General features: G+C 42.0%; 1 protein-coding gene across 4 annotated transcripts in view; it reads left to right on the forward strand.

Moving 5' to 3' along the window:
* Positions 1-17,809, forward strand: part of MROH1 (maestro heat like repeat family member 1) — a 175,589-nt gene that overhangs the window by 124,875 nt on the left and 32,905 nt on the right. For all 4 annotated transcript variants that reach the window (XM_074262772.1, XM_074262781.1, XM_074262789.1 and 1 more), the window contains 3 exons: positions 130-284; positions 4,314-4,479; positions 5,819-6,015. In XM_074262772.1, the coding sequence (XP_074118873.1) occupies positions 130-284; positions 4,314-4,479; positions 5,819-6,015 (518 nt within the window). The remainder of the gene's footprint in view (positions 1-129; positions 285-4,313; positions 4,480-5,818; positions 6,016-17,809) is intronic.

Here is a 17,809-nt window from a genome sequence, read left to right on the forward strand (position 1 = left end):
GAATCTTATTTGGGAAGTTGACTGGCTTTGGTTTCCTGGAATCTCTTCCCTGGCCTTAAAAAGAGGGGAAGTGGCCATTGCTTATCCTTTGGCCCCTTGATATGTTGTTTGTGACATATTTTTCTCTAGGTGCCTGAGATAGTGGGCCTGATCCATGCTAAGTTATGTGAGGTCAAGGACGAGCATGTGGCAAAAGCTATCCAGCAGAGTGTGTATCTCCTTGCATCTCAACATAGGGCAGCAGTGGTGGCCAGTCTCTTGGCCAGTCCCTTGCCCTTCGACAGGTATGATTTCTATGGGTTTTGGTCTGCTGGCGGGGCTGGTTCTGTAGTTGTAAAGGAAGTTCCCTCAGCACTTCTCCAGGGCTCAGTGTTTTCTCATTTATATATCCAGTACAATCACTTATTGGATTTGGTGTAGTATCCTCAGACTCTGAGCCCACTGAGCAAGTGACAGGGCTTTTCTTCCCTGATCCTGCCCTGACATCATGGCCACCCACACTGAGCCTTCTATTAACATAGTCCAGACACCCTCGTCTGTGAGGTTCCTTCATGCCTCAGCTGTCACCCTGTCATTCCTGGAGCCATTCCCTATATGCAGGCTCTCCTTTTTCATCATTCTAAGACAAAGGTGAACGGGAAGTAGAGCACCAGAGTGGGATAAAGGGGCAGGCCTCATCTGCCCCAGCAGTTGTAGGCCTGAGGTTACCCCTCAGCACCTGGCCTTGCTTCTAGTGGAGGCCCAGCTGGGACCAAAAGGAGGAAAGAAGAGGAGAGTGAAAGGCTAGCCTGTTTAGTGTCCACACCTGCTCTTTAATTCTATAAGTTCTTGATTCTTGTGATAATTTTTTTAAAAAAAATTGTTTTCTACTAGGCATGGAGTCTACCACAAACTCATTAGGATATCAGGCCAACTTCTGGCATTAAGTAATGGAATTATGGAATCTTAGATTCAAAAAGAATCTTTTCAAACTTCCTTCTCTATACACCATGGACCCTCTTCCTTGAATTTTTCTCTTCCTTTGGCTTCTTTGACACTGTACTGATTTCTATCTCCCTTTGCAAATATTCTCTCTCCCTTTTACTGACTCCTCTTTTTCCTGTAACTTCCATCTTTGGACATTTAACCAAGACTCAGCCCTGGCCTTTTGCCTTGGTTTTTTTTTTTTTTTTTTTTTTTTTTTTAATGTCTTAATCCCAGCAACCTAATCCTTTTTGTGGCTTGATTTATCCATTTGCAACTCCAATACCATAAATGTAAATGGTTTCCAAAAGTTTATTTCTAGTCCAGATCAGTTACCTAAGTTCTAGATGTATCACTTGGCCTGCTGGACTTGATTTGTCTTCTCGCTCCTTCAGATTTATCATACTCAAAACCAAACTTCCTCTAAATTAGGGGGTTTTATCCTAAAGTGAAATATGAGAGTATCCATAACTATGGATAGATTTCAAGGCATCTGAAAATTATATAATTGATTTTCTTTGTAATCTTTGTAATTTGTTTTATGCACTTAAAAATATTACTTGAGGGGCATAGATAGAGTACCTGCCCATCAGGAGGACCTCAGACACTTAATGCTTGCTGTGTGACCCTGGGCAAGTCACTTAACCTCGATTGCCTTGCCCTCCCCCAAAAAAAATTTATTTGAAAAAGGGATCCATATGTGCAACCGTAATCTTTAAGTCTTGTCAGTCTTTTCTGAAGATGCCTGCTATCCATTCCTTCCTCTGTATCCTCATGGCTACCCGCCTAGTTCAGGTCCTAATTAATTATCTCTTCCATAGATTACTGTAATGGTCTAGTCTTTCTCCATGGCCTGTGCTGAGCATGCTGCCAAAATAATCTTCTTTAAATATAGTTTTTATCATGCCTATGTTCTGATCAGAAACCCTCAGTGATGGCCTGCCTCTTGGAGCTTCAAGTTTGACTTCTGCTTTTCTAGACCCTCTGTTACCTGGCTCCACCATCTCTAACCAACCTTATTTCTTACTTCCTTCTACTAAGTGCTTTCCACATCATCCGGGAAACCACAGTGTTTTGGAAACATATCTTTCTTGGAATCTTTCCATTTCTTCTGATCTTTCTCTTTTTCTGCTGGCTTTTCTCCTTGTGCCTACAAATATATTAAGAGCTTCTCAAACTTAAGAAAAAAAAAACAAACAAAAAATTTCTTCCTCGTGTTGCCTAAAGCAGCATCTACTGCTCCTTCTTTAGAAACACTTACTTCAACTACCTCTCATCACATCAGGGACGCTGCTGTCCCTGAGGTCACCCATGAACCTGTCACAGTCCTTTGTCGAATTTGGCCTTTCTACAACCATTAACTTCATTTATATCTCCATTGTTTGCCTAGTTCCTATTCTGTTTCTGTGATGCTGTTCCTTCCTGAGTCTCTTATTTCTTTGAATACTGTCTGCTTATCTTTGGATTCATTTTTTTTTCTCCAGCACTGTGGCTGTCCTGAAAACTCTGTACTCAACCCTCCTGTCTTTCTACTTTTTTCCTTTGCAATCACATGTGTTCCATGACTTCCTATATATAATCCTATGTAGAGGTCTCTCATATCTTTAGGATAGCTCCATTGAATTCCAGTCCCACATTTTCAACTCCTTGTTTAACATCTTTTGGCTGTCCTAGCAGTAAGTTCAACCCAGCATATTCAAAAATGAACTCAATTTCCTCAGCATATATGTTCCTCCATTTACCTCTATTTCTGTAGATGACTCATCCATTTTTCTAAACAACCAAAATAAAATCTTCAGAGTAATATTTCTTTGACTTCCTTACTTTTGGGCATCCATTTTGTTGTTAGATGCTGTATGATTCTGCCTATAAAATCTTTTCCATGTTAGATTATACACTAAAGGGCAAGGAATATGTTTTTTGTTTTTTACCTATATAACATTCTCATGACCATGCAAAAAGTAGGTGCTTAATAAATTCTTATTGAATTGCAAAATTAAAATTTCCATATATTAGTAATATTAACAAATATCCTAAGTGACCCTCCTACTTCATAGTCTTCTATATGTGACCCTCATGATAGCTGGAGAAGACTACATACAGTCTTTTCCTCTTCCCCCAACCACCTATTAGAAAAAAAAAGGAGAAAAACAAAATCTTTTTTTTTTTTTAAACAAATAAGCACAGTCAAGCAAAACAAATTCTTGTATTGGCCATGTCAAAAATTATATATCTCATTCTGCATATTAACTCATAACTTCTCTGTCAAGAGATGGGTATCATTTATCATGCAGTCCTTTGCAATAATGAACTGACCATTGATCAGAATTATTCATTTTTATGGTATTGAAAGATGTTAGAAAATAACTTACTCCACCCTGTGTCTATTCATGCAGGTCTTCTTAGCCTTTCCTTTGACAGAAAGGTTTTTATGGTCAGTAATTGCTAGTAGAGAACATTAGCCATTGGGGCCTTGGGAGATTTGTGGCAGGGTGCAAATTATTTCATTCATCTTGAGTCTCAGTTTTCTTATTCATAAAAAAGGGAGTTGCATTTGTACCACTGAGAAGAAAACCTGGAAGTATTATATAAATGTGAGTTATTTAGAAACCTGTCCATACACCTTCTCCACACTGCCTTACTGCTGACCCATCCAAAGCTTCTACCTTCCCCATGCTCCAGGTGGTGGTCCTACTTTATCACTATCAGGGAGCCCAAGATGAGGGCCCTATAAATGTGGCATACTCTGATTGGGAACTGGGTCTAAGAAGGGCCTACTGATTTGAGAATGGTCCCAGGGGCTCTGATCCTCTGGGTGGGAGGAGATGCTCTGCCCCTCCCTGTATTTCCCCAGGAACCTACCATTTGTAGGTTAAAACCCTGAAGGCTCCAAAATAGCCTGAAGGTAGATGTTCCCCAGGACCTAGCTGGTTTGTTGAGTGTTTATATCATGGAGTTGATTGTGATGAGGGTCACTGCTGTCCTTTACCAGGCACTCTGAACTGAAACAGTGGCTGGTTCCTGGAGCCTCCTGGGATGGGCCCAGCTCGGCTTCTGTGATTACCATCATCTGGCCACTCCACTCCGTTGGCATTTAACATATGCTCACATATCATTGATTACTTTGTCATATATACACGATCTCCCTCCAACTAGTCTTTAAAAGTTTCTGGAGGACAAGAACTATGTATTTTCTAACTGAATATTCCTTAGACACCTAGAATACGAAGTGCTTTAAGCCCAGCTTTGTGGAAGCCCATAGATTTTTGGTAAATGTCTTTTTATGATCATGAAGGGTGGTGGTCACCTGGTGGTGGTGACTTTTTCCCTGCCTTCTTTGCTTTATTTAGTCACACCTGTTCCCTTTGGAGGGCTCTGGCCACAGAACCCACTCTCACATCCCAAATCTTGGAGTTGCTTTTAGACAAGATGAATAAAGATGTCCCCTTTACGGAGAATAAGTCCTTCCTGTTGAGCAGCAGTTATGACCGGGTGGCCACAGTGATCCCTCTTGCTGTAAGTATACCACAGTGATCCCTTTTGCTGTAAATGTAGTGGATTTGGTATATCCTCTCCCTAGGCTGTGGTGAACAGTATACTGGATTTCCAATGGGTTATGAGGGTTGAGGGAGAGAAAGGGATTTACTTTGGGGAAGGAGATGAACCCTTGAAGTAGGTATATAGTCAATCATGAGGCTCTGGGGTAATATCTGACAGGTAAGCCTCCCCTGGCTCCTCTCCTCCAGTCTGGCACTTAAACCTATCACCAAGCCACCAGTACCCCAGAGGAAGATTTATTTTCCCTTAATGAACACACTTCACATGCTTCTTTCCCTTTCTTTGGCACTTGGTCTATTAGGAGTATGGATGGAGGAATATTATGGGCAGGTTCTATAGAGGATGGCCCTGGAGACCATGGCATACATTCACTCATGCTCTTCCAAGGTCTTTCACCCCTCTCCTCCTCCTCTCTTTCTTCCCTAGAATGTTTTGGGGGCTTGGAGATGGGATAGCAGAGGAGGGCACAAGGGATCAGCAGGAAAGTCTGACCTTTCTAGAAGATGTGATTCTGGATATCACTGCCTGAAATGCTCTTTTCATTTCCTCTCCTCAGGTGTCTGCGCCAGGCCCTGCTTGGGGAAATAACGCATCACTATATAATGCCTATTAGCTCTAAGCTCTAGCCTCATAAAAGGCCTCTCAGGTGTTCATCCCCAAGGGAGATCATTTTGCATTTTATCCCTTTAAAAAAAAAATAAACCCAGCTTGGCAGCTTTTTAAGCAGTAAAACAGCTGTGAAAATTTCCTCCTCTTCTCTGAAGAGCCGAGTACAGATGGTACAGGATCAGTCCCTGTGAAAGCCAACACTCTGCCCCTCCCTCCCTCCCTTCCTTGTGCACGTTGCAGTCACCCCCAGTGTGTTTGGTACTGGGTAATTACCGTGCTCTTTAAATCAGCCGGAATAAGGTTATGCAAGTGTAATGTTTGCATGTGTGTAGTCTTCCTGCCCATAAAATCTGAGCTGTCAGATCTCCTGCTCTCCCCTCCCCGCCAACAGAAAATTCCAAATTCTAAGCATTTCAGTTTGAAAGTGAAAGGGTCCTTAATAGTGGCTGTCATGCCTTGTTTCCTTCGGTCCCTTTCTGGGTACTGTAGACCTCCAAACCAGAGTAGCAGCGAGCCTGTAGAATCATCATGGCCTCATTATAGAGCTGGAATTGGGAAAGGGAACTAAGAGCTGGCTTCCTTTGTTTCTGTAACTGCCTGAGCCTAACTCAGTCAGGTATTGTGGTAGTGCTGGAGATCCTTACTTTAATCCTCTTCTTTTTTGTCCCCCCACCCCCTTCTCCTCTAGGCCACATGTGCTCTGTATGAGATCATGTCTGCTCCAGAGTCTGGGGCAGCAGTGATGGGCCTTTACCCTGAGCTGTTTGTGACTCTCCTATTGCGAGTCAGCTGCACTGTGGGTGTCCAGCTCCCCCGGAACCTGCAGGCCAAGGAGAGGAAGGGTGCCAATCCCCGCCTAGCACCCAGAAACCTTGAACCCTGCAGGTAACTCATCTTAGATGAGGTTTCAGTTTCCACAGGGAGAGCCACCAGCCATGTGGAATTGATTATTTTTCATAAACATAATCACACATGAGACAGAGAAAGGTTGGGGGGAAAGAGGGAGGGAAGTAAGCAGGGAGGGAGGGAGGGAAATAAAAGGAGATAGGAATGAGAGGGGGGGAGAGGGAGAAGGGGAGAAAGAATGTGTTCTAATGGTTGATAAAGCAATTCTAGGGTTATGATAATGATAGTAAGAGAGGCTCCCATGTTTGTCTTGGGATGAGCGTTTAACCCAGTAAGTGAATCTTTGGAGAAAATTTTCCTTTTTTCCCTGACTGGAAGGTATATTTTAGGTTTTATTGGTTATATTTACAAAATGTGCTCATGGCTTACTTAGCTTTCAAAAATTTATAAGGGATTCAGAAAAAAGGCAGTTCTAATAGGGAGGCATAATTTCATGGTAATAATACTAATCTTGGAGTTGGAGACACCTGAGGTCAGATTATGACTCTGATACTTCATCTGTTTTTCTTCATTTTTAAAATGAGAATCATCATCATACCTGCAGTGCTCATTTTATTTCCTTAGTGTTGAAAAGGTCAAATGAAATAATATGTGTAAATTGTATTGCAAATCATTATGTAATTATCAGCCATTATAATTTCTCTGACTTATATAGAAACATGCTAAATTCACTTTTTTCTTCTTTTTTTCATACACATAAGCAAATCCCTTGGGCTTGGAGCTTATATGGGAGAAAAACAATGATCAGGAATATTAAACACTCCCTCTCTCTCCTTCTTCTGTTTGTTCTAAATGGGAATAAAGCATGGAGAAGGGCAACCTGGAATAAATTTGGGTAAAGTGGCCCGAGCTTTCCTTTTTTCCTTGGCTTTGTCTTTGGGGTATGAGTATGGTTTGAACTTCGCACTGTTGGTAGATATGTAGTAGTAGTTCTGTCGGCACCTATAGGTGCTCAACAGCATGGGAGCCAAGCCTAGTTTCATCCTTCCATGTAGTATTTGATAAAATGTTAGTTGGATTGAACTCTAGAAATGTGCAGATGTTTGGATCACAAGTATTTACTCTGAAAGAACTTTTCCTTCCTTGGCAGAAGTTTTATTGGGAATGAGAGCGGGGGTGGGGGGTGGAGGATGGTTCAAGGACTGTATTGAGTTCCTGCTCAGAAACAGTGACCTTTTAATATGCGTTCATTCTCTGAAATAACTCTGATTCTTAAAACCAACCAAGTGGTTTCAAAGCCCCATTAGACACTTGAGGATGAAATTTGAATGGGATAGTGCAGGGACTGTGGGAAGCCAAGAATAACATAGACTTACTTAGAAGTCCAAGACGCCCTTGCAACAGTCAAATAACATTCTTGTGGCCCAAGTGAGAAAGAAAGATGGTATCCACTGATCTGTAGGGAAATGATTTTCCCTCTAAATAACAGTTTCCCACTCTTCCTTGAACAGTTGTTATTTAGGTACCAGGTGTTGCTTGTTGGGATATAATAGCTTTCATGTTTAAAGGGGTTTTTTTTGGAGATTTAAGAAATCTTATGGGAAGGATGAGAAGATATTTGAAGCCCAAGCATTTGCTAAGTTCCTATTTTGTTCCAAGCACCATGTTAGGGATGCAAAGAAAGGCAAAAACTAGTCTGTCAAGAAATTCACAATCTTATACAAGAGATAACAGACAAATCTATTTACTAAATTGGAAAATTGTAGAGGAAAGCACTAGCATCAAAGGGAATTGTTAAAGACGTCTTGTAGAAGGCAAGATTTTAGCTGAGACTTAAAAGAAGTCAGAAAAAACCTGGGTAGAGTGATGCAGAGAGAGAACATTCTAGACATGGGGGACTGCTATGGAAAATATACAGCCTTGGAGCTTTTATGTGCAAGGAACAATAAGGACACTAGTATCACTGGATGGCATAATACATGGTGTGTGTGTGTGGGGGAGGAACAGTAAGATGTAAGAAAACTGAAAAGATGAGAAGAGGCCAGGTTCTGAGGAGCTATAATAATCAAATAACGGATTTTATAATTTTGGAGGCAAAAGGGAACCCCCTGGAGTTTATTGAGAAATGGAATGGCATGGTCACATCTGGGCTTTCAGAAGATCATTTTTCGAGCTAAGTGAAAGATAGATTAGAGGGGGGAAATTTTTGAGGAATTTGAGCAGGTTGTTACAGTAATCCAGGCATATGATGATGAGAGCTAGCCACATAAACGTAGTCTAATGGGATTCAAAACTTCTTCTCACTTGGAATTTCAGCTAGGGAATGATTGATTTCAACCTGATATAAATGGTCAGTGGCTTCAGCATTGATTGATGATGGTCTGTTGAAAACCCTATGGAACCATTCAGTCCATCTCTCTAGGATCATATCCTTTTTCACTAACCCCTAATATGGCTCCATCAGCACAAAGTTCTTGAGATGCAACATAGATCTTTGGCCCATAAATAGCCTTCAGTGCATCATAAAAACATTTTGAATTTTTACTATCAGGATAAAACTGAATTTCGTCTGTTTTCGTATGGAGCCAAGAATCCTGCATCTCTGTAAGTTTCAATTGTATTTTACTTTTGATGAAATTGAATGCTACCTTCCTGAAGATGGATGAACTATCCTGCTAGTATACTCTGTGGAGTTCTCATTTTTCATTCAGCAGCTTCTGAATTTCCCCATCATTTTTGTCAAACCAGTCTTGATGTTTGTGTATGCTCTGACCCAAATGAGCAAATGCAGTGCTATATGGCAAATCCCTAAAAGCTGCTCATTCAACTTCTGCTCCATTGCATTTTAGTTCAATTTGTCCCCCAAGTTGGGAACAAACTGCTCCCTCTCAGAGAAGAGCTCTAATCTATAGACATTAATTCTTCTGGTAGTCTTTTTACCTTGGGGATGCTTCTTTTTTTGAATGCAAATATTCAGCTTGGAGAGAATAAATCTGTGATCAGTCCAGTAATCTGGTTGCCAAATTGCTGAGTAGGGGATAAGGGGGTGGGGTGTGGGAATGAAGAGAGTGTGAATAATCAAGGGTGACACTAAATTCCCTTTACAATAATAATCAAGTTTGGAAGAGAGGGAAGTTTGAAGGGGAAGATGAGTTCCATTTTGGACATGTAGAATTTGTCTACATAGGATATCCAGGTCAAAATATGCAGCAGGTAGTTGGAGAGGCAAGACTAGAGGACAGCAAAGAGATTAGGGCTGGCTAAATAAATGTAAGAATCATCTACAGAGTTGATTATTGAATCCTTGGGAGCTTGAAGAGATCATCAAGTAAAATTAGTTTAAAGGGAGAATCAAAAATGGTCCAGGAGTTATGCATGGGCCTTGGAGGAGACGATATTGCCAAGCTCTTTCCTTTGACAGTGTGGGTCAGCATAACCCTACCTCCAGCTTGAGTTCCCTTCCCCAGGGGGCTCTGTTTTTGGAAGTTCTTTTATAGTTTTCATGCTAACCCCAAGAAGGCAGCCTTGACTATCTTCTTGACTATCATCCTGGTCTTTGGTTATGGCCTGGCTGGTACCTGTGGAGACCAGAGGCCTTGTACTATTATCTAGTCAGATCTGAAGAACTAACTATCAGTTTAGCAAGGGTTATGCTGGTGTTAGCCATAGGCCCAGAGATTGATGGTGCCTTCTTTGTAATCAGGCCTGACATCCTGCAGAAAGCCCCTCAGGTCTCAGACACTATAATCACATCTGTCGCATCCTGAGGTGCCCTGTGTACTTGACTGTGTGGTGCTGCTGGCTTCTCAGCTGCCTCTTCTGAACAGCAAGAGAGAGTGGCCAGAGGTAAGATGAAGACCTTGGGCTAGAAATAAAAACGGAGCTACAGGAGGCAAATGAGAAGCCTCCCTCTTCCCCAGTTCTCTTAATGCTCTCATTCTGTGTTGCAGTCTTCTGAAAGGTTGGCCAGACCATATCTGGCATGACCAGGACCAGTTTGTGGCTGATAAATGTCAGGGGAAGTTAGAGGTTTCCACCTTTAGCTACCCTGCCTCCTTTATAGCCTGAAACAAATTGAAATCCCGCAGCCTGTGTGGTGAGCAAATAGACATCTACTACAGAAGTGGTGCTGAAGCAGAATGTCCAGGGCCTCTGTTTCTTTGTCTGCCAATATGTTTCTCTTTTTTTCTCCCACTTGAACAACCTCCTGGACTACTAGTTTTGCCTGGTCCAGAGGTGGCCTCCAACCTAGTGAGTCTGGTACAACCTGTCTGATCAGCCATTGGGTGGTGCTTTAAGTCTGGGCAGCTGCCACTGCAGCCTCAGCTCACCCAGTCCTCAGGATCATCTCATAAACTTTATTTATAGGAGGCCCATCTGCCAGAACCTTCTAGGCACCTCACAAAACAAATGGAAAATATGAAAGGGGATAGAGACAGTACTGAGCCCTGAGCTAGAGGATTCATTGCTGGAGCTGCTTTGCTTATGGAAGGACCAGATCATAACATAACCTGTGAGATACCCCTTAGTACTACTGTAGGCTGCCAGCCCTCAGGGCCTCAGAGGTTAGCAGCCTAAAGTGATGTTTATGCTGGGGCCAGAAACACCTGGCCACTGTCAGCCTGAGGCTCCTGTGAAGTCTTAAAGACTCAGTTGTAAGGAAGCCATGTGTCCACTTATCACTGTGGGAGAAGTATTTTCAGGGTTGGATGGATGAAGTAATACTTATTCTAACATCGATGAAGTTATATTTTGTACATGTAGCAAAATCCTAGCAGTGTTAAAAGTAAATGCTATGAAAACATATGCTTAGAAATAAGTATCTTTTAAGGGCAGCTAAAATAACCCTAGGGGTTAAGAAAAAGAAAAGAAATAGGAACACTCATCTAAATTGCTAATGGATTTCTAAGCCAAAAATGAGTTTTATCACTTTAAATTTGGTATAGCTGATCAAAATTTAAAGTGATAGGCTCTCTTTTCAGCTTGGAAAGCTGCCACTAATTCAAATGGTGATTTTTCCAGCCAAAAAGCTGTAATGGATGGAAGCAAGTTATTATGTTGGATAAGAAAGCTGCTATCTGATTAGGATTTTATTCAGGCCACATGTTTAATAAAATTGAGAAGCTACCACTGCCCACCTCCTCAAAGAAAGGACTCGAGTTAATCAGGTATTCTCTTTCTCTTTGTGTCATCTGAGTGAAAATAACCCAGCATCTGACAGAATTTGTCTATGATCACAGCACATGGGCTTTTCTTGGTCTAGTTCAGCACTGGTCGGCAAAGCGGGGCTGCAGCGCCCTGGCAGGTGGTCTGGCTCCTCTTTGAATGGCATAGGCTTGTTGTTGCCTCCCTGGTTTCGTGGGCTGACCTTAAGGTTGGCTCTTGCCTGTCCTCCCTCTCAAGTTCTATGTAAAAAACCAGAAGAAATTTAAAGGCACTCAGAGTGACCATTTGTAACCCAGGAAAGTAAATCTGGAGCCAGCAAATGGCATCGTGAACAGGTTTAGAGGCAGAAGCCCCCTCGAGTGGCGTGTGGTTGACCCAGTTCTGTCTGAGGTTCTAGACATTTGTTCCTCTTCACCACTTGAACATCTCAGCCCTTTAGTGACCTCTCCCTACTCCTGATCAACAGGCTGAACAGTGCTGACCCTGTTAGAGAAAAAGAAAGAAAGGATAAATGGACCACAGGACACTAAAATTTAGGGAGAGTCAAGAGGGACCATATGCACATGCACTCATGAATGGACGCCTCATGAGCCTGTTCAGCTACTTTTTCTCTAGGAGGGTCAGAACAGAGAACTGAGACTCTTGCTTAGGTTTTGGCCTAATTTGCCCCAATTAATTTGTCCTGTTTCTGTAAGCTACTTATTACATAATCTTCACCTTCATATCTCTAGCATTTACCCAGTCCATAAAGAAGCCCAAGGTAAAAGCTTTCTGGTTCCTTTCTGAGTCCTGTCTGCTATTTCTGCTATTGAGGACTGATATAGTCTTGGAATGACTCTCTGGTCATTGATTCCCAGCTGTGAAATCAGTGCTCCATATGTTTTTAGGGGGGCTTCCCCTCGTCAGCCTGTGACTGGCATTGGGAGCTGGGAGGGAATGGAGACAGAAAGCCTCAGAAGACATGGGACCTTTCTTTTGTCTATCCGTGGACCTAGCAATATGAAGGAGGAACTAACAATGGTTATGGCCTTGCCTCTCCAGGGCCCCCTTTATGCTTTAGCATCATCTGGAGATCCTCAGAATTGGCTACAAATGGAAAGAAATGTGATATGGGTTTCAGCAAAGACTTTTTTTTCCCCTCCTTCACCCATCTTTTCTTCCCACTGCAGGTGTGATTTCAGAGCTGTGGCGTTTGTACAGCAAGGGTAGTGAGGGGTCAGGCTTGGGATTGTGACAGGTCTGGAGCCCAGTGTGGCACATGCAGGCACTAGCCCAGGCAGCCATCATCTGCTTTTTGCCCTCCATGCAAAAGACGGTTCTGGCTGCCTGGCCCCAACGTCATTGCTGATTAATAGGGGAAAATAGTTTATCCGAAGTGGAGAAAAATGCACAGCCTCTAACTTCCAGACTTGCCCCCAGGAGGTGGTTACAATATCAAAGTAATTTCCTGTAGGACTTTTGAGTTAGAAAGCTTCGTGGCTCCTAATGCCAGAGAGAGACCATGAAGGTAAATAGGATAGCTTGGCTAGGAGCAACTCTGGAAGCCCCTGGCTTTTGTTGGAAAGGGAGGAAGCTCCTGTGGGACGCTGTGGAGAAAGGGAACTTAGAGCAAGAATGTTCATGGTCTATAATCAAGTGTTCTCAAAAGGCCAGTATCTCTGCAGCCTGACAGGGGAAAGGCTGGTCATATAGCAATGGGGTCCGGCAGAGTTAGCCCAGAGGCCCTCCCCAGACTCCTGAGACCAGTGGGCATTGAGGCCAACTGTCCAGAAATCGGGAGTATTGATGGTTGGATTTCCCTCAAAATGCAGACTGGCAGAAAGGAGGCATAAGCCCCTAGCCCTTACTACATTTTCAGTCAAGTTCTTAACTTTCTCCTTATATTCATTATAGTCTGTTGTGAAAAATTTGCTGCAAAGACAAAAAGGACTCAGGAGTATGAAGTTGGCTATTTATGACTCTTGCAAGAAGCAGGCAGCCATCCAAGGGGCAGTTCCTGGGAAGATCCGCCCTGGACACGAGAATGAGCTTTTTATTTTTTGTCCCAAAGCACAAAGTCTCTCCCTCATCACCCCATTGGCTGGGGATGATGAAATTAACAGATTTCCTGGTTCTCTCATTGGATAGTCCACCTTGACATGCCTAAATCATATAAATCCATGTTCAAAACCAGCTGAAAACTCCTTGGGGGAGGAAAAGTTAATATTAATTAGCTTATTAAGCATGCATACTCAGTGCTTGCAGTTACTTTTTCATCCACTTCTTGGTTTTTTCTTTGATTTTTATCAGTTTATCAATTCATTGACTCAGTATCTTGTTTTGAACAACTAAGTCAGCTGACATGACCTTAAGTCTTTGTGTCCCTATATAGACACTACCTTTCACTCACTACCCTTTCCAGCTCCTCCAGTGTCCCTCCTTTTGGTCCTTTCTCAGCCTTTTTCTCATTGTATTCAATTGCTGTACTCCCCCCCCCCCCAATATCAGTTTTTTCTCATCCCACTGCCCTAAGGCACTCCTTTTGCCTCTTACACACTGAAAGCATTGCCTATCCTCTCTCTAAATGACCTGGTTTACTATGTTTCCCCCCTTTTTCCTGTCTACTACTCTTTTAACTTATTTTCCTTCACACACTCTATCCTGTACTTTTAGCTTCAGGTCCTTTCCCCCGGTGAAGCTCAGATGTGGTGAAGGCCTCTTCCTCTTTCTAAACTCCCTCACTTCATTTTCCTTCTTTAATCCTGCTCTCACTTTCCTTCCTGCTCCTGGATTTATAGACTTTTCTTCATCACTAGTCTCAGGGATTTCTAGATTACAACAAGTTGAATATGGATTTTAAAACCTAACATAAGAAATATCCCAGAATCTTTACCATTAACTGATCTTACTCTCTCCATTCCTTCCTACCTTGTGACAACACTGTACTGAATGGTTCTTGTTGCTGAGGTGGTTAAGTTGGGGTGAAAAATGGGTTTGGGGAGGGGGGAAGAGGTAGCGCTGGAAACCCACTTTAGTCCCAAAGAACCTTTAGTATCTTGGGAGTTGATTGAATAGGAAGTGGCTTAGTGCTCAAAGAAAGCAAACTCCTTGGGGGCAGGGACTGTCTCAGGTTTGGATTTGTAATACCAGGTCCTAGTAAAGTGTCTGACGCATAGGAGGAAAGTAATTAATAAAAATTTATTGATGAGTATAGAATGAGGACTCCCTTGGATTGTAGTGATTGAAGCATTGAACTGATCTAGTTGTCATTTTCAGGGAAAGGCCAAGGGATAGGAAATGGAGATGTTTGGTTTGAGAGTCCCTAAGTGAGCGGGCTAAGGCTAGTGGAAATAGCTCAGGCTAATGTATCTCACAAAGCTGAATGCTATTGAACCCTTATTGATTAGAATAGAAATGTTATGTGGATTTCATAGAATTTTCTATTTTGATTTTTTTGTTTGTTTTGACTGAGATGGAGTAACTTGCCCAGGGTCACACAGTTAGGTAGTGTTGAATGTCTGAGGCCATATTTGAACTCAGGCCCAGCTGATTCCAAGACCAGTGCTCTATCCATTGAGTCCTTATTGGAACAAGCAGGGCATCTTGCTTTAATTATGGCATTTTGAAACCTGGTCAGCTGTAGTAGTGCCCAGATTTCATCCAGGACTAGGAATGCTGAACCAGACACATCTCTTATGACCCTCATCTCCTTTGCAGCACAGGTGCCCAGGTGTCTACGAAGGAGGTCTGGAAGGTCAGCAAAGACATGCCCCTTTCATGCTTAAGAAAGAGTGGCCTGAAGAGTGGGGTAGGCATTTGTCTGACATGCCCAACTTGAAACCCTGCGGGGGAGGGGAAAGAGATCTGTAGCCAGCCTTAGAGGTGTCTGGGGTGGGGAAGTACCCAGGTGTGCCATCTACCCCTTAGTAGTAAAAGCCGAAGGCAGCTGGAAGGGATGTAAGAGGAGGAGGGGAAGGTCCTCTGCCCTGGCAGGGGGCCACAGCAGCTTGGTTGGGCTAAACAAAGTTAGCTCAGAAGTGTTCCCCACACATGGCACAGAAGGTGCTAAAGGAGCAGAGCTAGGCTGCCCAGTGTGCTTTATGGAACAATTAAAATTAACAATCCAGATGTTGGGCTCAGCCAAGTGGAATGAGATGGGAGCTTGGGATTAGAATCTGGAATGGCCAGGAAGTTTCCCCAAGGCAGCTGGAGACCCATGTAGCCAGAAGGCCCCGCCTTGGCACCACCCACCAAGCAGTGCCCCCACCCTCATTGGATTTTTACTTTAGGGTCAAAGTTCCTCATTTTCCTGCCCTGTGGAAGCCCTAACACTGAAGAATCAGATGAGCAACTTGGGACGTATGATTGGTTTGTCAGAGGGATGTGGAGGCTTTAGTTATATACCAAGCAGGAAATTTGTGTACCCCTCTTCAGGTTTCCTATCATTTATAGTATCAAATTCAGTTTGACAAATGTTAACTAAGCACATTGTATTGTATAAGCACTTTTTATTGAGAGGTTCAAAGAGAAATGACAGTTTCTTCCCTCAAAGGAGTCAGAAGTCTTCTAACAAATAAAATCTAGAAGTTGCTCTAATTTAAAGTAGGCTGTGATAAGAGGGCTGCCTAAAAAAAACCTCTTCTAATAGTTCAGAGAAGGGAGGAATCACTTGGCTGGAAATAAATGGCATTTAAACAGAGTCTTGAAAAATGGGTCAGATTTTGACAATTTGATGATGGAGAAGGATATTACAAGCAGAGGAAATAGCATTAATAAAGGAGGAAAGTTGGTCAAATACCAGCTGTGTTTAAGGTAGTTTGAATCTGGGTTCTGCTTCTAACCAGCTGTGTGACCATAGATAAGTCACTTAGTCTTTCTAAGGTAAAATGGGATAAAACTATTATTAACATTAATGGGGATAATAATACTTGTGAGAAAAGTACTTTGTAAAGCTTAAAATAGTGTTTTGAATAATTGTAATAGAATCATAGACTCTTAAGAGTTTGGGCGTCATGGAGCTCACCTTTATATGAAGCTTGTTTAGATAAAATGTGTTTATAAAAATATGTTTATGAGAAGAAACATCACTGTGACTCTAATTCAAGGATGGGGAGCCCTCAGGGTCATCTTTGGTTTCCTGTTCATTCTACTTCACTTAAATCCTGTAACTTTTACTTTTGAAATATCCTCTTCCTTTGGTTGCTACTGCTATCACTGTGTGTCAGATTGCTTTCCCACCTGTTGCCTGGATTATTGTAATAGCTTCCTATCTGATTTCTTTGCCATGAGTTTTTATTTTTTCTAAAAATTAAGCCTCTCCTGCTTCTCTTCCTTTATTTCCCTTTCAGCAAAATGTTGCCTTCTCTCCCTTTTCCTTTCGTTTTCATCTTTCTATCAGAAGATAGGAAGCATGTCTCCAGCAAATAGTCCTGTGGAATCTTGGTGTAGGTCATTAGGGTGATCAGAGTTCCCAAGTTTTTTAAGCTGACTTTACAGTATTATTGTCCTTCAGTAAATCTTTTTATAAGATTGTATTTTGTTTTATGAGAGCAAATGTTTTTGTGAAAAGAATAAACAGTAAATATATAATATATATTTTAAAACCCCTCAATATTATTGTCTTTCTCCTGGTTCTGCTCAGTTCACTCTGCATCAGTTTTTCTGAAATCATCCCCTTTATCATTTTTTACACAATAATAGTATTCTATTATTTTTATATTCCATAATTTATTCAATTATTTTCCCATTGATAGATATCTCTCTGTTCCAATTTTTTTTTTGCCACTTCAGAAAGAGCTGTTTTTGTACATTTGTCTTATCCTTCCATATATCTATCTCCCTTTAATTATCCTCTTCTTTCCTTCCCCTACTGACCTCCCTGCTGAGTGAAATGTAGTGTGTGTGTGTGTGTGTGTGTGTGTGTGTGTGTGTGTGTGTGTGTGTGTGTGTGTGTGTGTGAGAGAGAGAGAGAGAGAGAGAGAGAGAGAGAGAGAGAGAGAGAGAGAGAGAGAGAGGGAGGAAGGGGGGAGGAAAGGAAAAAGGAGGGAGAGAAGAAGAGGAGAGAAGGCGAGAGGAAGAAAGGGAAAAGAGAAGGGAAAGAGCCTTTAGGAGGCAGCTAGGCAGTACAGTAGAAAGAATGCTGAGCCTGGAGAATTCAAATATGGGGCCTGTGTGACCTTGAGCAGGTCATCGACCTCTCTTTGTCTCCATGTTCTCAACTGTAAAATGAGGATTATAACAGTGCATACCTCCTAAGATGTCTGTGAACATATTTGTAAAGTTAGTTAGCACAGTTTGTGCCTTGTAGTGAGTGCTTATTCCTTTCCCTTCCCCTTCCCACTTTGACTAGTTCAGATGAGAAGGAAATTTGTGTCAGCTGCTTCCCTTATCCTTTCCTCTTTGTATATACTTCTACCTGTAAACTCAATTATGTAAGATAATTTCCCCCAACTTTCCTCCCTCTCTTTCCTCTCCAGTGAATTCTTTTCAGGTCATTGAAACAGAACAGAATAATTCCCAGACCTTCTAATTAGATTCTCTCTATGACCCTTGATGATAATAGGATTCTGAGGGGACATGTGTAGGTCATCTTCCCCTGTTAGAATGTAAGCAGTTTGTTCTTAAATTCCTTATAATTATTCATTCATGTTTGCCTTTTTATTTTTTTTTTAATTTTTATTTTATTGAC

This window comes from Sminthopsis crassicaudata, chromosome 1 (genome assembly GCF_048593235.1).
Source record: "Sminthopsis crassicaudata isolate SCR6 chromosome 1, ASM4859323v1, whole genome shotgun sequence".
NCBI classification, from domain to species: Eukaryota; Metazoa; Chordata; class Mammalia; order Dasyuromorphia; family Dasyuridae; genus Sminthopsis; species Sminthopsis crassicaudata.